The 21,686-nt window shown below is 59.1% G+C and overlaps 3 protein-coding genes across 6 annotated transcripts in view; 1 reads left to right on the plus strand and 2 right to left on the minus strand.

The window, feature by feature from the left end:
- Positions 1-243: 243 nt before the first annotated feature.
- GAS2L2 (growth arrest specific 2 like 2) lies at positions 244-6,455 on the plus strand. The gene is made up of 7 exons (XM_064677841.1): positions 244-644; positions 750-1,119; positions 1,769-2,007; positions 2,155-2,262; positions 2,810-2,906; positions 3,274-3,547; positions 3,715-6,455. Exons 2-7 carry the CDS (start codon positions 762-764, stop codon positions 4,925-4,927), a joined length of 2,289 nt encoding a protein of 762 aa, XP_064533911.1. The 5' UTR covers positions 244-644; positions 750-761; the 3' UTR covers positions 4,928-6,455.
- RASL10B (RAS like family 10 member B) lies at positions 5,807-14,812 on the minus strand. Its single transcript, XM_064677849.1, has 4 exons — positions 14,278-14,812; positions 11,872-12,204; positions 9,253-9,377; positions 5,807-8,818 (listed from the first exon to the last, which is right to left on the minus strand). The coding sequence occupies exons 2-4, from the start codon at positions 12,085-12,087 to the stop codon at positions 8,548-8,550; spliced, it is 612 nt and encodes a 203-aa protein (XP_064533919.1). The 5' UTR covers positions 12,088-12,204; positions 14,278-14,812; the 3' UTR covers positions 5,807-8,547.
- A 2,754-nt stretch (positions 14,813-17,566) lies between these two features.
- AP2B1 (adaptor related protein complex 2 subunit beta 1) overlaps positions 17,567-21,686 on the minus strand; it is a 79,428-nt gene continuing 75,308 nt past the window's right edge. For all 4 annotated transcript variants that reach the window (XM_064677839.1, XM_064677836.1, XM_064677838.1 and 1 more), the window contains 2 exons: positions 20,863-21,017; positions 17,567-19,832 (listed from right to left, as the gene is read on the minus strand). In XM_064677839.1, coding sequence (XP_064533909.1) covers positions 19,758-19,832; positions 20,863-21,017 — 230 coding nt within the window. In that variant the 3' untranslated portion in view covers positions 17,567-19,757. The remainder of the gene's footprint in view (positions 19,833-20,862; positions 21,018-21,686) is intronic.

The raw sequence follows: 21,686 nt of genomic DNA on the forward strand, positions 1-21,686 counted from the left end.
TGGGTGTTGTTGCAGCTCTGCAAGCCCTGGGTTAGGGAGGGAGTATCCCACATTCCCAGAGGTGCCCACTCGTGTGTAGTTATTTCCTTAAAGCCCCAACTCCTGGAGTCACACTGTCCCTGGAGGAGCTTGGCTTTTACCAAAGACCTCGCTGTTGTGAGCAATTTGGGAAGAAGTTTGCAAGGAAGCACAGGGCAGAGAAAGCCCAAAGGTGGGTGTGGAAATAAACCCTCCTCACCTTGAGGTTGCCCTGAAGATGCATCTTGTAGGGCCACCAGGTCACCCCACCTGCAGGGGAGGTGGGTGGAGGGGTGTTGGGAAGGGGGGAAAATCCCTCTCATGTGCTTGTGAGCAACTTGGGAAGCTGATGAGCTGCTAATTCCTTCCTGTCCTGGAGCCAGGGCCCTCAGGGGGAAAATCCACCCCTGGCATGGCTGGGGAGGAGCAGGTGCTGAAGGGTTAACAGGGAGTGTTTGCAGCCAGTCCCTTGTCACCAAGGAGAAGGGATCAGCACTTGGGAAGGAAACAAAACACCCACTGCCCAGGAGGGTGATTTCCTTCAGCCCTCAGACCCCAGAAGGGCTCTGGACACCAGGAGGACGGCGGCATCACCGTCCCGGCCGGCAGGGACCAAGTGGCACCGGGTGAGTGTGGCTGCTGGGGAGGTGGGCTGGGGGCACGGCCGGGGCAGCTCCCCATGTCCCCATCACCCATGTCCCCATCATCCCTCTCCCTCAACCTCCTCCCAGTCCCATGGCAGAATGTGGGGGACTCTGGGCCCGGCGGTGCGGAGCATCCGTCCCTACCCGACCAGCCAGCAGTACCTGTACGCCATGAAGGAGGACCTGGCGGAGTGGCTGAAGGAGCTGTATGACCTGGACATCGAGGTGGGCACCTTTGTGGAGGTGCTGGAAACGGGGGCTGTGCTCTGCTCCCACGCCAACAACATCACCCAGGTGGCCGGGGAGTTCGCCCGCACCTACCCCGACGTGGCCCATCAGCTCCGCCTGCCCTCTGCCGGTGTCACCTGCAACCTCACAGCGCAGCCAGGCACCTTCCAGGCCAGGGACAACGTCTCCAACTTCATCCAGTGGTGCAGGAAGGAGATGGATATCAAAGGTAAGATGCCAGGCTCCTGTTGCCCCGTGTCTCTGTGTGCAACCCCCTCCAGGTGCCCCTGACATCACCTCGGGTGTTTTCCCGTGTGTCCCCCAAAATCAGTGCCACCCTGGCATGGGGCAGCACCCTGTGCATGCATCCCTGAGCTGGCATTTCTTGCACAAGCTCCTCCAGGTTTGGCAGCAGCTTTGCAAGGTGCTGGCACACACCCAGTGTGTTTGCTTGGGTGCAAGTATGTGCTGGAGGGGTGGAAAAAGAAAGGGTATGGCCCAGTGTGTCCCTGCCAGGCATGGCATGATCCCAGCTGTAAGGAGAGCAGGAGAAATCCTGGCTCAACAAAGGGTCTGTCAGCCTGTCCTACCACCAGTGGATGCCCAGGAAGGGGAATGGCACAGAGTGACACACCCTCAAGGCACCCAGACTTGAGTTTTGTGGCTTTGCAATGCCATGAAACAGCTGTAGATGCCCAAGAAGATCTTAAATCCTTTAATTTATCCCAGCTCTTGTTGAACCCAACCATATTCCCAGCGGGATGGCTCCAGTGAATAGCGCCCCTTTGGGCGGGTTTTGACTCCATCTGTGCCCCCGTCCCCTTTGTCCCCATCCCCACGTGCCAGCCCTGGCTCAGCCCAGCCCTGCCCTGCCCCAGATGTGCTGATGTTTGAGACGGAGGACCTGGTGCTGAGGAAGAACGAGAAGAACTTCGTGCTGTGCCTGCTGGAGCTGGCACGTCGCGCCTCCCGCTTCGGCATGCGCGCCCCGACCCTGGTGCAGATGGAGGAGGAGATCGAGGAGGAGCTTCGCCAGGAGCTGGACCTGCCCCCCACAGACACCCCCCTGCCCCGGCCTCCCAGGAAACCACGGGACCTCAACAACCTCGACCAGATGGTGCGGAGGGGCATGGGATGGGATGGGGAGGAGCATGGAGAGGGATGAGCATGGGGATGGACGGGGATGGGGATGGGAATGGAGGTGGGGATGGGGATGGAGATGGATGGGGATGGCCATTCCAGGACCCATTCCTGCTGCCCGCAGGTCCAGCACCTGGTGAGCCGCTGTACCTGCCCTGTCCAGTTCCCCATGATCAAGATATCCGAAGGGAAATACCGCGTGGGTGACTCCGACACCCTCATCTTCGTCCGGGTGAGTCTGCTGCTCCCTGTGCTCTTGGGGCACAGGCACAAGGAATGCTTCTCTGCTGCCTTGATGCCTCTTCCATAATCCATCCCCCAAATGGGGCCAGTGTGAGTGTTTTGACCATTATTCCCAAAGCAAGGCAGCAGGGAAGCTCAGCCCTGCTGTCAGTGTTTGCATGGCTGTAACCATCCATGTGTACAGGCTGTCCCTCACCAAGCCAGAGCCAGGTCTTACCCAGCAATAGGAACACTGAGAAGCTCTGTCCCTGCCTGGATTCATCCCTAAGCCTGGCCAAAGAACTCAGCACATGACAATGGAGAGGGTTTTTCCAAAATGGTCCCCTTTCTCCTTGGGGTGATGAAAGGTACCTGTTGGAATGGCAGCAGGAGCTGAGCCAGGAATGAAGCTGTCCCCTGGGAGACCTGGTGGCACTTAGGGCAAGCCCACTGCTCTCCAAGCCTGGCTGAGTGTGTCAACCGCAGGCTGACTAAAAAGTGGGGGGTGTCCCATCCCAAGCACCTCCGGGGCTCACGGCACACGGCATCCCGTGCAGATCCTGCGGGAGCACGTCATGGTGCGGGTCGGGGGCGGCTGGGACACGCTGGAGCACTACCTGGACAAGCACGACCCGTGTCGCTGCACCTCCCTCTGTGAGTCCTCGCGTCCCCAAACCCCGTGGCTGGGTGAGGGCGGGGGGAGTGTCTGTTGTGGGTCTCAATGTATCTGTGGCCGTTTTCAGGAGCAGGAGGCTCCTGAAAGCGGGAGGCTTTTGTACAGCCGTGCTTCGTTGTTTTGCCGGGGAATATCTGGTTTCGGGGACTCTCTTTGGCTTCGGTGGCCACTAGAGGTCATGGAAGACTTTCAGATGCAGCCAGACCCCAAAAGCCCCTTCTCCAGGAGCTCAGATTTCTGCCAGCATCCTCGGGGGGCTGGATGCTGAGCGATGGCTGGGGGGCTGCACTCGAGGGTGGGTGCAGGGGACAGGGATGCCGAACCCCTCTCCGTTTTCTCCCACAGCTCACAAACAAGCCTGGAAAACCAGGAGCCCGCAGCAGCAAGTGCAGCACGAGGTCTGGCTGTGCCCGGCCTCGAAGGCGGCTGCCCCCCGTGGTCCTCAGCCCACGCTGCTGGTCAGCCGCTCCCAGAGCCCCCTGCCCCCCGTCACCTGGGGGTCCCGTGTCCCTCCTCGCCCTCAGTCCCCTGCCACCCCCTCACCACAGAACTCGGGTCACCCACAGGGTGCCAGCCCTCGCCGGGATCCAGCACAGCCCCGGAGGGTCCCTCCGGGCAGGTAAGTGGTGCAGAGATGGTTCGTGCCCCAAACTGCCTGGTTTTCAGAGCAGTTTTTCCTCACATCCTCGAATATTGTTTCCCCCCTCTCTTCTGAATGTGCCCACACCAGGCTGGGTGGGGGGATGCAGCAGCTCTCCTGCTCCTCTCCGCTCTCTCTCCTTGCAGGATGCGGGAGCCACCGGCTGCCCCTCCGAGGAGGCAGCCACCACCATCCAGGGCTCCTGCTCGACCCAGCTCCCCTGGCCACGGGGTGATGGGCCGGGCACCCACCCCTTCCAGGCTGACCTTGCCAAACGGTGTGGGGGTCCCTAAGGCACCACATGGCAGCACCCCAGGGAAAACCCCCTTGGCACTGGCACGGGGCAGGCCCACAACACCCAGCCCACAGGTGACACCAGCACGTCCAAGAAGCACCAAGCAAGGAGGAGAATCACCTGTGGTGGCGGCCAGGCCACAGGAAACAGGGGTACCCACCACAGTGACACCCCGTGCCCCCAGCCCCTTCAAGGGCTGTGCCCCCTCCTCACACCGAGGTGCCCAGGGAGACTCACAGAGACAGAAAAGCCCACGGGAAGGGAAACAGGGAGCTCTGAGCCGGGGCCAATCCCCCTCACCCCGAAATTCCTCCAACCAGCCCCCAAAACAGAACAGCAGCGTTAAAACCCCCATCAAAGCCAGCCCGGCCACCTCCCGGCCCTCCACCCCTCTGGCCCATTTTGCTGAGGGATGCAAGGTCTGTGCTGCTGGGGGTGGTCCCCAGGGGACACAGCAGTGCCACCCAGCCCTGAACCCAAGGGCTGGGGGTGCTGAGGGACCTGGGGTGCCGGGGGATGAACCGAGGGGAGCCTGTGGCCCTGGTGATGGGAGCAAGAGTCCTCGGGGGTGCTGGGGGCACAGACAGCCCCCCGGCTATGACAGGGTGGTGGAGGAGCTCTCCCGCAGGCAGCATCCCCTGTGCCCTGTGGGGCTGGGGAGACAGGTCCCCAAAACACCGCCACGAGCTGCCCCACAGCCCACCACCCTCCCAGTCAGGGGGGAAGCAGAGGGGCTGGGAGTGGGGTCCCAGACCCCACAAGGAGTGAGGGCCAACAACGTCCCCAAGCCCCGGCGGTGTCTGAAGAAGCCTGAGCGTGTGCCCTCCATCTACAAGCTGAAGCTGCGGCCCAAGGTGCGTCCCCGGCGGGACCACAGGCCAGGCAAGCGCCCCTCGCGCATCCCCACCCCGCTGGGGCATCGCCCACTTGCCCGCCGGGGCCAGCATCGCCCCCCGGGGCCGCCCAGACCCCCCCCGCCCGGCAGCACACGCCCCCCGGCCAAGCCCTCCCCAGCCGACTGCAGCGCCTGGCTGACCGAGGATGATGAGGAGTCCTGGGTCTGAGCCCTCCCCGAGTGCCGGTGGGGACGGACCCCTCACTCCAAAAACAGGAGTGAGGGGTCCAGCTGAAGCTGGAGCTGCAGTGCCCGAGGCTGGCATGGGCGGCGTGATGGGGTTGCTCCCAGGCAGCCCGGGGGTCCTCCCGCCTCGCTCTTCGGAGCTACACGCCCTCCTTCCCTGTGGATTTTTTTTTTTTTACTGGTAATTCTTTGGATAAACAGGCGCTTTTGTGCTGGTTTGGGTGCAAAAATCCAGCCCCGAATTGAGAGCATGGGGTGCTTTCTGCAGGGAAGAGGGGTGTAGCCCCCACTAAAGCAGGGACACCCCACCCCTGGCATCCAAAGTGTAAAATATCTCGAACCTCAGACTTCCCCATCTGTACCATGGGACTAATGAGCCTCATGTCTCACAGCTCCAAGAGCCTTGATGAGTGTTTGAGTCACTTGGGTTGGGGGGTCACTGGAAGGGCCCCTTCCTGACCCCTACGAGCTTCCTTGTGGGTGAAGTGGGAGAACCAGAGGGGTCGGGGTCACCTTGGGGGAGGGTGGCTGTCCCTGAGGGTCATGGGGCCACACCCTGAGCCTGCACCACGGACCCAGCAATGCTGTTCGTGCAATAGAGATGGACCAAAGCTCTTCTGTTTCCACACTTGTTTTTGTGTGGGTGAGGAGGGAGAGAGGATGATCCTGATGGGGGAGTCACGGCTGCCAGTCTGCTCCCTGTGGGCACAACAAATGTCCCTCCAGGAGCCCCGCGGGGGCCAGGGATCCCCATCTCCCAAGAGGGGACAAAGCCAGCCCCACACCCCTGCAGAGACAGCAAAGGTGAGCCCTGGGGCTCCGGGGATGCAAAACCTGCTTGCAAAAATACTCCTGAGGCGGGTACAGAACAAGGGGGGACAGACCTGATTTTTAATTCGATTTCAAAGAAGGGGGTGCAGGGCGTTATAGGCGGTGTAGACACCTTGGGAATCTCCAACAAGAAGTCCAGGAGGGAAAGGAAAGCCAAGTCCAGGCAACTGGGATGCTCACCGGGGCAGGAGGAGGAGGAGGAAAGGGAAGCATCCTTGGTGGGGCTGAGCCAAACCCAGGCATCACCTCCACACGAACGGGGGCAGAAACACAGCACTGTCCTGGTGACAATGGCAGAGACATCCCAGCCTCTCCCAGGCCCAGGAGCAGGTTGTTTTCAGCAGGACCAGGGTGGTGTTGGGGAAGTGGGAACACTTTGTACTACAGGTGTGAGTAGGGGTGAGGCACGAGGTGCTTGTCACTGCTGCTGTGCTCCTGAGTGCTCCGATTCCTGCGTGCCTGGACACGTCCTGCCTCAGAGTCCCTGCCTGCACCCGGGGTACCACCACCCAGGATACCACCACCTACCCCCTCCTGGCCTTTTGGGAAAGCGGCTCTTTGTAGCCCTCGTTTTCTTGGGAGCTGGGAAATGCTGACGAAGCAGTGAGAGTTATTATTACTAATATAACTTCCTCTGTCTATAAAGTACAATAGAATATAACAATTATATTTATAACCTTTTTTTTGTGGTTTTTTTTCCAAAATACTAAAGAGATGCTATAAAAACCTGTAACTAATTGTGCTATAAACTGCAGGCTACAGGGTTGTAACAAACAATGTATTGGCTTAGTCGTTGATATGTGTACATTGGAGCACTTTATAAATGCTTTATTATTAGCATTTACCAAGGAATTTCCTTCTCAGACAATTTGGAGGGATAAAGCTAGCCAGAGGTCTACAAGTGGACTTGCACACGTTCATAAATCCTGACGGGATGAGGTCGGATGGGGAAGCTGGGTTTGCCATGAAGGCAAGGGATGGTGACAAGTGCCACTGCCCTTCCTGGCTGAGATGGAATCGTGTCCTCCCATTGCCTTGTCTCTTTTTTAACCCTTAATTTTCTTCTTTCTTTTTTTTTTTTTTCTTATTTTTTTCGATCAAGGGGTTTGGTTCCCCAAGCAGGGAGGGAGCAGGGTGACACCCCCCCCCCCCGGCCCTGGAGCAGGGGTGGGGTGGTGGAATGCACCGTGTTGGAGCTCAGCTGGACCTGCCTTTCATAGGAAGTGTTTCCAAGAGGCTGGTGATGCTGCTGGGCGATGGACACCTGGCTGTGGGGGGAAGAGGGACTGGTGTCCTTCTGCTTTACTGCCCGGAGCAGCACTGAATACCTTGAATACCTGCACCTCCCTGTTACACCAGGAGTCACCGAGATGGTTTTGCTGGAGGATGGACCAGCCACAGATCCTGCCTCAGGAGGTGAAGGTGGTATTTCCCCGTGCCTCACAGGGGGCAGCCAAGGAGAAACCACGGCCCCTTGCTCAGCTCTCACTGCCCCACCACCGTTTCCTAACAGGGGCTGCCCTCTGCCACCTGGCCCTGCAGGACAGGACGCAGGCGAGCTGCAAGTCTGGGGGGAAAAAAAACGTGCTGAGAGACTAAAAAAAATAATAAAAAAATTAAATGAGAGAGGCTCACTTCCCTGATAGGGACACGCAGAGAGAAAAAAAAGAAAAACAAACAAGTAGGAACGCAACCACAAATGCAACTCCAGCTCCCTATTGCTTCGGAGGCTGCCTTCCCAGGGCCGCGTCTCGCCGGGATGGAGGCAGGATCACCACGGGAAAACCCGGCGCGGGTGGGAGCTCGCGGCACCGCCGGTGGGTGCGGCGGCACAGGGGGCTGCCCACCCGCCCGGGAGACACCGGGGGCTTGGGTGGGAGCCGTGCAAAGCCGGCCGCTGGCTGAGCACGGGACGCGAGGTAGCGGAGGGGTGACCTGCCCGGCAAGGAGCATTCCGAGATTATTTGGTGTTCGACGGGCTGGCCGGGAGGAGGAGCCTTCCTGGGCTGGGTTGGGGCAGAGGAGGACTGAGAGCCCTGGGGAGGCAGCTCCCGGCACCCTGGGGATGTAAGGGGCAGGATGGGGGCTTTATTATTATTTTTTTCCCCCTTTCTTGCTTTCATCCGGAAATTCCACCTGGAAATCTGACCCAACTGAGCCAAAAGAGATCCCGTGTAACCTGGCCTCTTGCTGGAGGCTACTCTGTCCTCCAAGGGGAGAAACCCCAGCTCTGCAGGGAGGAAAACAAGACTCCTGTCTACCTGTGCTCTAGCCATGGAACCACCCCCAGCACATCAGGATAGAGGTGCTGGATCATTCCCTTCCAGGGGCAGGGGATGGCAGGCAGCAGCAAGCATTGCCCCTGTGCTGCCAGAGAAGGAACTGGCAAGGATGGACCTGGCAGCCAAAATTTGGGCACCCTCTGAAGCATCTCCTCCACCCTCCGGTGCCATGTACAACCCCCCCAGGACGGCTTTGGCCTCAAGGTGAGGCTCAGGGAGGGCCTGGGGGTTTAGTCAAGGACCTCCCTCACCCATCACTACCTCCAGGCTGCCAACTGCTCCAGCCTGCCACTGGCCACCACATCACCCTGCCCAAGGTGCGCTGTCCCCAAATGTCACCGCAGGGAGCCAGCGCCAGTGGGAAGCCAACCCTGAGGTGCCTCCAGCACAGCTCCCACCACAGCATCACCCCCACGGGGAGCAGAGACTCCGGTGCTCGCTGGGGAGCCGCGGTGCCCGAGGAAGGGGGGTCCACCGGGGCAGGGGGGGTTCACATGATGGTGCAGCGGTTCCTGCGCAGGGCGCCCTGGAAGCGGATGGTGGTGTGGACGTGCTTGCAGCGGGCGCAGCCCACGCTCTTGAGGAGCTCGCTGAAGAGCAGCAGGATGTGCCAGTTGTACTTGGCCGAGCACTCGATGTAGCCGCACTTCCACGTCTTCTTCACCAGGTTGGAGACGTTCCAGCGCGGGATCACCCGGCCCCGCTGCAGGTCCCGCTTGTTGCCCACGATGATGATGGGCGTCTCCGAGGTGCCGATGACCCTGGGGAGGGCGGGAGGTGAGGGGGGACAGAAGGGGACGGGGGCACAGTGTGATGACTGGCACAGTGTGATGACTGACTGGCCCAGCAGAGCTCAGCCCATCCCAAACTGGCTCTTGGTTTTGGCTTGCTGAGTGGGATGTGCCTCCCCTTGTCCTATCCTCTTGTCCCTCTCCATAGACAGCCACCCACCGTGCCACCCACAGCTTCTCTCCCAGGGATGGCTGCCCTCACCCACAGGGGATACCTGCCCAGGGTCCTGCTCCTTCTCCTGCCCTCAGTCCCAGTTTTGTTGGGCTTCCAGCCCTGCAAAGGGGTTTTGTCCCAGTCCGATATCTCATCTCCAACTCCAGGAGCAGGGGAGCACTGGGACCAGCCATACCACCCTGCTGAGAGCTGCAGGGCAGGATGCATCATCCCACAAAGTGGTGCCTACCTTGTTTCCAGGATCTGCTGGCGGATGGTTTTGATGTACTCGAAGCTGTCAAAGCAACAGATGTCATAGACCAGGATGTAGGCATGGACGCTCCGGAGCCCCCTGCAACACACGTCCGCCCACTCCTGCAAGGTGCAGAGAGGGATCAATCCTGGCTTAGCCTCGCTGCTGGGCCCAGGGAATGCCCCACACTACTGCCAGCAGGCAGCAAGGGGGTTGAACACTCTCCAGCCCTGACACCCAGCACCCATCTCACCTCTGTTCTGTGACCGGCCCTGCACAGCTGCGTCTGCACCCACAGCCCTTCAGCCATCCCCCCCTCCAGAGATCCCTTATCCCTCCTTGTTCATCCAGAGGAGAGGTAACAAGATTTGTCAGCCCCAATTCCTCTCCTGAGCGAGGATTACAGCCTGTCTAACACACAGTGGTGAGCTGGGAGTGGGGCTGAATGCAGCCCCCTGCCCTGGATGTAAAAGCTTCATCCTGCAGAGCTCCTAATTAGGTGTGTCAATTAGTGATGCACCCTGCTCTTTGGGCAGGGCAGGTGAGGAGAATGCTGAGCCCCATCCCCATGGGTCTGAGGGTGATGGACCAGCAGCTCTGTGGGTCAGAGAGGGAGGGTGATGGCAGGTCTGTTCGGAGGGGACACGGGGACAGGAGAGGAGCAGTGACTGCTCAGGAACCAGGTCTGTGTGAAAAAGATCAGGAGCCAGTGCAGAGGGAGGCAGGGGTGGCCTCTCCAAATCCAAAATTTGGAGTTGTAAGAAATACATGCTGTTGTGAAAGTTTTGGGTTTCTGGGAACAACAGGATTTTTTCCCATGCTGTAATTGAAAATCTGCCCCACTTCCAGCCACTTTCCCATCCCAGCAGTGGGACCAGGAATGGCAGCCTGTGAAGGCAGCACTGCAAACCCTCCTGAGCGCTTCTGGAAAGGAGAGAGATGCTCCAAGGGGGAAAGGCATCACTTCTCCCTGAGCAAACCCCTTCAGAACCATGAATCAGCCCTTTCTGAGTTTATAATTGGAATGAAGCAAAATGAGAAGACCTAGGACTGAAGGGAACTGGGAAAAAGAGGGGTTTGGGGTGCGGGTTGGTCTCCATCGCAGACGACTGCACAGGAAGGAGCTCAGAGTGAACAGAATGACACAGCCCCCCTCTGTCCACCGAGGGGAGGAGGTGCTGGGGAGATCCTCAGTCTCAGAGACACAGGCGGGTGGAGCAGCAGCGTCTCGGGTTACACCGAGTCCTGTTACACCTGGGAGATGAACAGATCGCAGCTATTTCACCACACCGGGGTGCAGCTTGCTCCGGCGCTGTGATGTCAGCATGGTTTTCCTCATGCAGTGCAGGCTTCCCGGGATGCTTGAGCTGTAGAAGGGTTGCACTGCTGGAGCAGGATGTCAGGAGAGCCACTGGCTCCTGCTCCTCTCCCAGGACATCACTGGGAGGGATGCAGGGATGCTTTTCCTGGGCACGGAGCAGAGTCCAGCGATGTTTCCCAGCAGGCAGAGCCGTATACTCCACCATGGTCCTCTTCTTTCCCCTGGGAGCCATCCTCCTGAGCACCCTCTCCTCCCTGGAAACCTCCATCTGTTCCCACCGGCCGCCTCCACTTGAGTGCAGCAAGGCAGGGAGTTAATCGAGTGTGTTACCGTCGGCTGCCGTGTCAATAAATTACCCTTTGCTGTTTGGGGCTGTCTCTCGCGCTGACCTTTCGTTCCCTGCACTCACTGATTAATTTTCAAACCTGCTCCTCGCCCCTGGAGCACTCACTTCACCTCCTGCCCAATGGCACAGGGACTCTTGGAGCAACACAAGGCCCCTGTAACCCCGTCCCTCTTGGGCACAGGAACACTGTAATTAACTGAGGTGGCCCCACTGATGGCATTGCCCTCCAGCGTGGCTGTGGTCGTGGTTGGGCACCTGCAGCTCCTTTTCCAACAGCAGTGACACAACTTGTGCCTCTGGGATGGGGCTATGGCATGAGCTTAAAATCCTCTTTTTCCCCCATTACCCCCCCCCCCCCCGAAATGGTCAGCACTGGTCAGACTTTCCAGCCCCACACTGCCTTTTGTGGATGCTTTGGAAGCACCTGAGAGTGTGGGGGGGCTGAGGAGGAGCTGGTGGATTCAGCACTCCAAGAACAAGCCCAGGCAATGCTGGGAGGTGATGGCCACTCCCAGGAGGGGACAAGCAGCCCTGCTCTGCCTGGTTTAGGCAGTGGGTACATCAGGGGTCTGGCTCTCCAGGAACCCCTGATTTCCACCTTAATGCTCTGGCATTTTCTCTGACAGCCACAGAACTGGATCCCAGTGCTCCAGGATCCACCACTCAGCTGGATGTGGCTGTGGGCAATCCCAGAGCCACACTCCTTGGAGTGGGAACACTGTCTCTTGCATTTGCTGCCATCAAGCTTTAAAAGGCACTTTATCCTGGACCTGCTCAGCCAGTATCCATAAGGACACAATCCCTCGCTTTTAGCAACCAAACCATGACAGGGAGGGAGAAGCATCCCCCAAAGAGGAGGAACCAGGACCCCGTGGAGTTGCACAGCGAAACCCCAGGGAGGTCACCAGAGACCCCCCCAGGGTGGAGGTCCCCTCGGGAGCACCCCTACCTGCAGGGTGTTGACAGGGAAGGCGGTGATGGGGGGAAAGTCCATGATCTGCAGGTCGTGGACGTGGCCGTTCATGACCACGGCGGGCAGGTAGACGCGGCGGGCCGTGGTGGGCACGCAGACCTCGCTGAACTCGTTGTAGAGGAACTGCCGGACTATGGCACTCTTGCCCACGCCCTGGGCTCCCAGCACGGCGATCTTGAACGTTGCCACCATTCCGCCGCGCGCCGGCCGCTGCCCTGGTGCTGCCTCCGCGGTGCCGAGGCTGCATATTCCCGTGCAGGGGGCCTCAGCCCCATTCAGGATGCATTTCCCCTCCGGGACAGCCCGTCACTGCAAGGCCAAGGAGAAGCTGGTCAGATCCTAGAGACACCCCGGTGTCACGCTGTTGTTACTTCAGGGGATATTTTTTGAAGCGGGAGCCTGTGGAAAAGGGTTACACCGGGGAGCCCCAGGGTTGGACAATGATCCCAGCACTGCGGGACATCAGGGTCTCCTTTGGAGCCTCCCACCCCACACAGCCAAGGAGAGCCAGGATTTGAGTGAACTTCGTTCCAGGAAGGTTCTCACAGGCACATTCCTCACTTTCAGCACCAGAGCAAGGAGACCTCCAGGAAAGGGTGTGTCTGTGGCTCAGGGTTTGCTCAGCCTGTCAGCAGCAGATCCCAGGCTGTGCTGGGGACTTGTTCCGTAGCACGGTGGGGACTGTCACCGGCTGCTCCTTCCCAGTGCTGCCCCAAGGCAGGGAATCCATCTTCCCTCCGCTTGGACAGCTGGAATTGCCTTTTGCTGGGGCGGGGGGAGGTTGCTCTGTGCCTGCGAGCGACAGCTTTAACGTTTAATTTCAGGCTTTGAGCGGTTGGGCAATTAACTTGATGGAGACTAATTTCCGAGCCAGCTGACGGGGTGAGCCCACAAGCTGCTGGCAGGGCCACACGTGTGGGGGGACACAGGGTGATAACCCACACATGGGAATTTGGGAGCTGAGTCTGAGCCTGAGGAGTCCAAACACCCTCTGGCAGTGGGCTCCCGACCAGGAGCTGTGATGGGAACAGCAAGGGTGAGGGGATGAGTCCCACTTTTGCTTGCTGTCATCACTAGGAAGCAGCTTGTGCTTCATCCCAAAGTGTGGATGTTTTGACCAATTTGTGATGCTCTGGTCCATTTTCCCTGAAAACCATGCCCAAAGCACAGGGCAGCAGCAGAAAGTGTCTGGTTCAAATATCCTGTTCGGCCCATTCTACGGGGATTATCTGCCCCAGGGAGAGCCTGGGCACAGAGGTTCCCGCTGCGGGGTGCTGGAGTGGTTGTGCTTCCTGCAGTCCCCCAAGCTGGGCCATGGCTCACACCATCCTCACCCCCCTCGCAGCAGGACTGGGGACCCTGTCACCCTCTGCTGCTGGGGCTGTCCCCTGGGGTGCTGGCTGCCCCCAGCCCCGGTAGCAGGAGTGTTTCCGTGCCAAATGCAGGGAAACAGGGGGTGCAGGAGCCCCCATGCCCGACCCTGCCAGGGCCTTTCTCCACCAGCAGACAGCACTGTCATTGCAAGTCCCGGGGGGCATCTCTGCTGCAGGGACAACCCTGTCCCCACAAACCCTTCCTCCTTGCAGCAGCTTCCCCAGCTCCTCTGTGGGGCTGGAGGGTGATGGAGCAACACAACTGGAAACCCAGTGCCTGCAGGGCTCCCTGGAAGTGGGGCGCAGGCTGAGCCTTACTGTGCCACCCCAAAAACCCTGTTCCCCTCTGTGCTGGCACACGGGGACCACTCACGGGCCCCAGTTTGCACCCCAAAACATCTGAGGCCGACCTGGAGGCCCCCAGCCCCATGAGCAGCCACTGTGGGAATCTGAGGTGCAGTGGGGGGACCCCTCGGGGGACCACCCCCACGGTGGGCTGGTGGAGCAGGACCAGCCGGGGGGCCGCGGGCACTCAGCACCGGGCCGGGCTCAGTGGGCTGCAGGGCCGGGCAGGGGCTCACAGGGGGCTCCTGGAAGGGGGCTCCGGCCTCCGGTGCGACCTTGGGCACCCCGCGACGCCGGGGGCACTCGGAGGAGCAAGCCCGGACCCCCACGGGGAGGGGGCGGTGGCAGCATCCCGCACCCCGCACCCCGCATCCCGCACATCCCGCATCCCGCCCCGACCCTCCCGGGGATGCTCTGGCCGCGGCGGGCAGCGCAGCACCCCCGGCCGCGCTGGGTGGCTGGGGCTGGGGGTACCGGGTGGGGGGGAACACTGGGAAGGGACACCCGCGCCCCTCGTGCCGGCGGGGCGGAGGGGAACGGGGAGCGCCGCCGCTCAACTTTCGCTGGGGACCCCCCGTCCCCCCAACATCCCAGTCCCCCCCAGGGCTCTGCCCAGCGGTAACTTTGCCCCCCCGTCCCCCCGTTCCCGGCGGACCCCCCGTACCTCGCAGCGGTGGCCCGGGCCGGCGGCGCCCCGGCGGGCGGAGGAGCCATGCGGCGAGCCCGGCGCGGGGCGGGCGGCCCCGCTGCAGAGCCCCGGCCCGGCCCGGCCCCCGCCCGGCGCGGAGAGACCGGGGGGCGGCGGCGGGGAGCGGGGAGCCCGTCCGGGGCACGGCGCGGGGGCAGGCGCTGCCCGGGCAGGGATGGAGGCAGCGCCCGGTGGGATGGCGGGGATGCCCGCGCGGGAGGCGGGCAGCGCCTGGGGAGCGATGGAGGGAGGGAGGGAGAGAGGGAGGTAGGGAGGCAGAGCTCAGGCAGGGATGCAGGCAGGGATGCCCGGGAGTGATGCAGGCAGCGCCCGCGGAGGGAAAGACGCTCAGCCCAGGCAGAGCTGCAGGGGATGCCCGGGGAGGGATACAGGCAGTGGCCAGGCAGGGAAGGAGGCAGCGCCCGGGAAAGGAGGCAAGGAATGCCCAGAGCGAGCCGCAGGAACCCAGGAGGGACACCGGCTTCTCCCGGGGCTCTGGGGAGGTGCCGATGGGAAAAGACCCTCCCATGTCCCCCCTGCATTGTGCTGGGTGCAGCGCCGTCACCCCTTCCCTTCCCGGAGCCCAGCGGCATCTGCGCTCTCATGCCCACCCTGTACGAGCCCCCCCGGCCAGACTCCTTCGGGGAAGGAGGGTAGGACCCCTCCCAGGGAGTCTTTCCCTCCTCTGACACCACTGCCCGCTGTGCTCTTGGGCACATCACTTCACCTTCTTGCTGTGCCAGCCCCTGGGGGTTTCTCTGTGCCCGCTGGCACCGGGGGGGACTCTCAGCCCAGGATGGTGCCAGAGAAGGACATTTCTGTTGCAGAGTCTGCATTTTGGGTCACCCTGCACAGAGCATTTACCTGAGTGCTGGACAGAGGGAAGGTGCTGGTCACACCTCCAGGAGTGTGGTCCAGGCCCCCGGGACATGCTGGTGGGCTCCCTGCACCTCTCTGCTCCTCGAAGCAGACCCCAAACCCTGCTCCATCTCACCGTGACACCGGTGGGCACCGGGGAACCTCTGTGGGTCTGGCTGAGCCCAAACACCAGCCACGGTTTGGCCGAGCTCCCCCCAGCCTCGTCAGCACCTTTGGCTGGAAAAAACACCATCTCCAGAGGCTCCTGTGCAGGGTGAGGAGGGGGTGCAAGTGGAAATGCAATGCCATATCCTCCCCGGGGGACGAGGGGACGGCAGACACAGCCCCACGGCTGGGGGGGACACACAAGGGCAGGTGGCAAAATACAGAACTGCCTTTGTGCCACCCTGCACCAAAGCTGGGACTGGGATCAGCGCCAGGCAATGGGGGTCACAGCCCCTTTGCCCTGTCCCACATTACACTCAGGCTTTTGGAGATCTGGGGGTTATTTCCCTGCACAGATGCCTGGTGCTCGCAGCTAGGGGAATATTTATGTGTCCCTGGGGTTATTACCAGCCTTAGATGCTGCTCCCCTTCCCCGGATCACCATAAAGCAGTCTTGAGCTGTGGAATGTTTTCGGGAGAGGGAAGGGATCAGGCTGCACACGAACTCTCCTGCACAATTCAGGCTCCAGCCTCGGGGCTATTTTTAGCAGCTCCCTCTAAGATGCTCTTCGGTTGCAGTTTTATGTGTGAAACTTAATATACGAGGGAGGGGGGAGGGGAGTGGGGTTGGATCCTGGCACATCCCCACTGGTTGGGAGGCTTATCCCAGCCTCAGTGACAGGAGTCTGATGCAAACCTAAAATCATCCATCCAAGAGCTCTCGTGTCCTGGCATGCAGGTGGCAGCAGGGGACAGGCAGAGCTGATGGTTCGGGGGGCTGCAGTCAGCCCCAGCCTCAGCCACAGTCTCCAAAATCCTCACCCGAGTCCCTACCTCTTCCCACACCTCATCATGGGCTCAGGGACCTGTTGTCACCTGGTGCTGGCCCTCAGTACATGCACTGAGGCAGGATGTGCACAGGACCAGCAGGAGCAGCAGGGATTTTGGGAAGCCCACCCAGCACAGTGGGACTGGCCCCAGTTCCAGCCAGAGCAGCAGGGAGCAACCTGGGAGGTCCCTGTCCCATGGTGTGGGCCTGAGGAACAGGGAAGGCTGCAGGGACCATCCACCCCCGTGGCAGTTCCCAGCCCAGGGAGCATCACCCGTGTCCTCTGAGCTGCCAGCACTGGGGGCTGACAATGCTAATGAAGCAATCCCAGTTCACAAGCTCAGCACAGCCCGGGGCTGGTGTGTCCCTGTTTACAGGGCACGAGTGTGGCTGCAAATCCAGAGCAGCAGGAAAGACCCATTTCTTCACGAGGAGCCCCTGGCAGAACAGGGAGGGAGAGAAACCTTTCCCTTTGCCACAGGATGTGAGGGGACAGCAGCTGGCAGGGCAGAGCCCCGAGCATCTCACAGCAGCTTTTGATCCTGTTGGGCCAAACGCTGCTCCAGGCTCATTGCCAGCACCATGGCAGGAGGTGACCCCCAGTGGGGAATGATGATCCCACCCCAGGCACACCAGGGATGCACAAAGAAACAGAACAGCAAGATCAGTGACCCCAAACCAGCCTGGCACTGCTGTTACTCGGCACATACACCTGCTTCTAACACAAAACCATCCCCCTGCAGAGCAACAGGGGTTGATACAGCACCTGCCCTTCACAGAGGGTGGAAGTGCCCAAATCTCCAAGTGCTGCTAAGCCAAAGCTGGCCAGAGGTGAGGGAAAGAGTTGCTCTGCTCCAGAGCAACACCTCCCAAACCTGCTGCTTGTTCTGTTGTATTTCTGGCCACTTCAAGTACTGAGCCTGGGGTTACCCGAGCTCAGCTCTGGTCCTGTACACAGATTTTGCAGCCCAACCCATCCTGCTTGAAACAGGACCAGCAGTGGCAAAGCCCTGTGGAAAACGACAGCACCAGTGCAAAGTGATCCAAAATGCATCACTGACCCAGGGTTTTATCGTTTCGCCACAGGGAAAACAGGTCACACTGCACACAGCTCACCTGGGCCCCCAAAAGGGCTAAATGGGTACATCCATCTTCTGATCCTCATCTGAGCCTGTCCTCACTGCCCTTTGAGATGAGGAGAGAGCAGCAGCCAGAGACTGAGGATACTTGCTGCCTCCTCACCCTGCAAGTCCCTAATTTGGGGTGGAAAAGGAAGCCAAAAAGCTACCGGTGAGCAAACAGTCTCCTTCCCACCAAACCCAGCCTTGCAGCCCTGCTGCTCCCATGGGCAGAGCCGACATCAGGGGGAGCAGCCCCTCTCCCCAGCCCCACAGAGCCACACGCAGCCACAGCATCGTGGAAATGAGTTTATTGACACGGACGGCAGGTAAAGCCTGGAGAGCAACACAACGACGCGGCCAACACTGGAGCGAGCGCGGCGGCGGGAGAGGAGGGCGGAATGTCACCCCGGAGCCCAGGCTCTGCCCTGTGGCACAGACACCTGCACACCTGGGAAGCTGGGAAGAAATTTGGCAAGAGAAGGGGGTGCTCAGCATCCCCTCCCCAGGTCGAAGCTACACTCTCCTCCCTGCCCTGACAGAACATCGTGCTCAGGGCCACCGGCGTTTCCTTAATCGCTCTGCTAATGACTTTTGCAGTGCACCCGCAGGGCTCGGAGCAAATCACCTCCCAGCACACGCTCAAGGGCTGGATGGCTCCAGCTCTGCCCCACTTTTTCCCCAGCCAGAGCACAGGGATTCCTACACAGGGACACCACTTTCCTCAGGTCCTGCAGCTCCTGGGCCCTGCTGGAATCTCTCCCAGAGCACTGTGACCTTTTCCCAGCACTGGTTTCTTGGCTGCACACAGTGCCAAAGCCCTGATGAACGATCTCCCACCGTAAAACATTTATTGACTTTGAAAGTGGCATCTAAAAGGACGACATGGGGGTTGCTACACGCAAGAGCTTTGTCAGCAGGGGAGGAAATGGTGTCCAAGCATGCTGGGGAGGGCTGGATAGGGACTTGGATTAAGCAGGACAAGCTATGGATGGAGCAGGGACATGCAAGAGGCTTTGCTTTCACTGCTGCTGTTGCAGCACTTAGTGGTTGCAATGGGGAGAATCCACAGCCATGGACAGGAAGGGAAGCAGTCCTGGCCCCAGGGACAGGTCAGAAAAGAGGGGCCAGGGCATGGAGTTGCTCGGGACAGGGGGTGAGAGCAGGAACTCTGCTAGCCCTTGCCACCGTGTGCCTCTGGGCGCAAAGAGCTGAGCTGCAAAGGGGAGAGATGCTCCATGATCTGCTCAGGTCAGCCCAGCTGGAAACTGAAGGCCCCCAGGCTGGCAAGGAGCAAACACCACCAAGCCCAAACCATCTCCCATCACACCACTGCCTGGGTTCTGAGGGACAGCACGGGAACAGGGAGAGCCTCTCCACTCCCCTGGCATCCTGAGACACTGCCAGCAGTGGCCCCTCTCCATAGGGGCACAGCTGACACCCGCAGCCCCGTCAGGGAAGTGGCACTGCCACATCTGGATGTACCAGGAGCCTCGGGGACTGCCGGGGCCAGCACAGCGCCGGGTGAAGGGGGCACAGCTTGGGGCATGGCCGAGAAGGCAGTTCAGCCACAGCAGGCACGGAAAGAACAGGAAAAGAGGGGCTGCAGATGGGTGAGGATGCAGAGACCACACCTGGAGCTCTGGCATGAGCCTTTTGATCTAAGAACGGGCTCATTTCCTTCATTTCATCCACCGCTGTCCTGTCGCCGATCTAGGCCTGCAGCTCCTCCCCACGCAAAAGCAGCCTCGCTCCTCAAATCAGCAGCTAATGAGCCAGGGAGATGGCTGGAGTGAAAACACACCATCAAAGCAGTGCCGAGTCTGCCAGCACAAGTGTAATAAAAACCCCTCTTTAGGGACCGAACTGATGGCTCTGTTCCTGGTTCCCCGAGGCCGTGCTCACCCTGCTAGAGCCCGACGTCCCTGCAGGGCTCCCAATGCTTCCTTGGATTCGCCTTCCCTTTGAGCCAATTACAATAGAAAAACTCAAAAAAAATGTATAAAAATATAAAATAAAGTGCAGTGTTATGTTTTCGACACTTTTGCCTTGTTTTAATGAGCGGACGTGTGGTTTTTGCTTGTCTTTTTTTTTTTTTGTTTTGTTTTTTTTTCCCCAGTGAGCGGTATTTTACAAAATCGAAACTACACCTAAAGCCATTTAGAAAACACTGAACATTGGCACAAAATGGAGAAGCCCACGAGAACGGATGAGTGGGGGGCGAGGGGGACATGGGAGTAGTCGAAGCAGTGGTTACAAACTCCATGGACGCTAAAAATACCAAAGGGGTTTGTTCCCTATCATCGTTAGCACGTGGATACTAATTGCTACCTTGTTTAATCAGTGCCTTTGACTGAAATCCTACACATGAATACAGCTGCTTCCAGTTACGAGTGCTTTTCCCCCGCGCTAGCGGTGAAGGAGGATTTGGGGACCCCTTTTTCCCCCCCCTCCTTCCGCAGGGTGAGGCACAGGCTGATCTCCTGTTAGTTTTTCAAGATGGCATCGTAGGCCTGGTAGATGTACTGGGACACTTCGGGAGCTCGGCATTTCAGGGAGAGCTGTGGAGAGGAGAGGAGAGGTTAGTGGAGGTGCAAAGGGAGGCAGGAGCTTCCAGTGTCCACGAAGCAGCTGGAAATGTCTGACCTACAGCACGGGTTGGACAGCCCACGGATGTGGATGATGACAGTCACAGAGAATACTTCCCCTGGTACTGCTTTCTTCATCACCAACCCCAAACTGCCTTTTCAGAGGTACACGAATGCAAACTCCCACTGAGAGGTTCCCAAATTCCTTAACAAATGCAGGTGCCCCAGCAGGCATGGAGGAAGGGGATATGGCCCCAAACTGAGACAAGGGACCTGCTTGTCCTCATGCTGTAAATCCCAGCACTAAACCCAAGGGCTTCTAACGATCTTCTGCTCAGTCCTGATGGACACAAACTTGGCTGTCACCCCTCTCTAAAGCAAAGATCAGGCTGAGACCAGGCTTGCGCCATCAATCCTTGTGCAAACACTTTAAATCACCTTCCAACTCTTGCTTTCACCCCGTGGGTGACCAGAGATTTTTCTTGAAGCTCCTGGCACAGCTTCCAACGGGAGATAAATCCTCTAATACCAGGACGCTCAGACACACAGGCCCTCAGAAAGGGAGCAAAGTCAAAGAGAACAGTTACAGGGGTGCACGAGGCAGGACAGGGAACATCCTTCCCACCAGCCCCAGGCTGATGCCAGCACGAGGCCAAAGAGGCTCTGACATCCAGCCAGCCAGTCCCCCCTGCAGGGTATAAATCACCCCTCATCAGTGAGAGGGGGAAGGGCATCCTGGCTATGCTTTCTCGCTAATATCTCTTGGCTTTATCTCCAGGTAACCTTGGCAAGTAACTGCTCATTGCTGAGTAGGCACTATCCCAGCTCACTGGTAACACAGCAGCGTAATTCTGATGTTCCTCACTTCTTCCCCCGTTCAGTGGGCACTCCTAACCCCCAGGCAAATTAACAGGATCTCCCCAGGGAGAAGCTGCTCTGCATGTGAGGTGAGTTAGCAGGATCCCAGCCTGCACCACGTGCCCTCCACGGTCCGACACCTCACCGTGTAGTTCGGGTTCCCCGGCTGGATGCGAAGCTCAGCCAAGATCCAGATGCCATTGGTGAGCTTCAGAGACTGGTAGAGCATGTCCTGGCCCTCCACGTTCCTCTTGGCAATGGTGTAGACATTGTTGTTCTGCAGTTTGCTGGAGACAGTGTCTTCAGAGAGAAGGAAGAAAAAAAACACATCTGTTAATTCAGATTCATCATCTGCGGCGACAGGAGAGCCCAGAGGAACATTCCCAGGATGCAAGTGCACAATGAAACTCTGACTTCTTCCCTGGGGACAGGAGCAAACATGACACAAGGAATAAAAATTCCAATGTGCTTCATGGACCTACCTTCTTTCTTTTAGGCTGTGACCTCCCTTGCTAAGTATTTGCCCATTTTACAGGGCTTTCACTTACTGCTCTGGGTCATTCAGGACTTACTGCCTTTATCAAGGCGAGACTCTCAAGGCAGCTCAGAGGGTAAGAGCATTCTGTTTTATCCATAACCCCCAATCAGCTGCAGGCAGGCTAACCTGGAGGCAGCCAAAAGTCAGAGCAAGAAGTTGGAAAAGCACAAAGATCACTCCCTGAGGTCCTGTCCCAACCCTGACAGCTCCCTCCTGCTTCCCTCACACGCAGACACTTCTGGCCAAATCAATGTCATACAAGCCAGTAAAAATACCTTCCTTTATTTTCAAGCAATTTCTTGAAAGGTAGAAACCCACAGACATGTCTCTAGACGTCACAGGGCTGTGATACAGTTTTATCACACAGCCTGACCTCAGCTGATATGTGATTTCACCTGCAGACCTGTATGGATGTCATCATGACACACATT

This window comes from Pseudopipra pipra, chromosome 21 (assembly GCF_036250125.1).
Source record: "Pseudopipra pipra isolate bDixPip1 chromosome 21, bDixPip1.hap1, whole genome shotgun sequence".
Taxonomy (NCBI): Eukaryota; Metazoa; Chordata; class Aves; order Passeriformes; family Pipridae; genus Pseudopipra; species Pseudopipra pipra.

What these genes read in the sequence shown, in the direction of transcription:
- GAS2L2 (XM_064677841.1), top strand. Translation starts at nt 762, where the DNA reads ATGTGGGGGACTCTGGGCCCGGCGGTGCGGAGCATCCGTCCCTACCCG. An exon ending in GAAGGAGATGGATATCAAAG is followed by an intron (nt 1,120 to 1,768) that starts GTAAGATGCCAG and finishes GCCCTGCCCCAG; the next exon opens with ATGTGCTGATGTTTGAGACG. An exon ending in ACACCCTCATCTTCGTCCGG is followed by an intron (nt 2,263 to 2,809) that starts GTGAGTCTGCTG and finishes CATCCCGTGCAG; the next exon opens with ATCCTGCGGGAGCACGTCAT.
- RASL10B (XM_064677849.1), bottom strand. Translation starts at nt 12,087, where the DNA reads ATGGTGGCAACGTTCAAGATCGCCGTGCTGGGAGCCCAGGGCGTGGGC. An exon ending in TCCCTGTCAACACCCTGCAG is followed by an intron (nt 9,378 to 11,871) that starts GTAGGGGTGCTC and finishes TGCACCTTGCAG; the next exon opens with GAGTGGGCGGACGTGTGTTG. An exon ending in CAGCAGATCCTGGAAACAAG is followed by an intron (nt 8,819 to 9,252) that starts GTAGGCACCACT and finishes CGCCCTCCCCAG; the next exon opens with GGTCATCGGCACCTCGGAGA.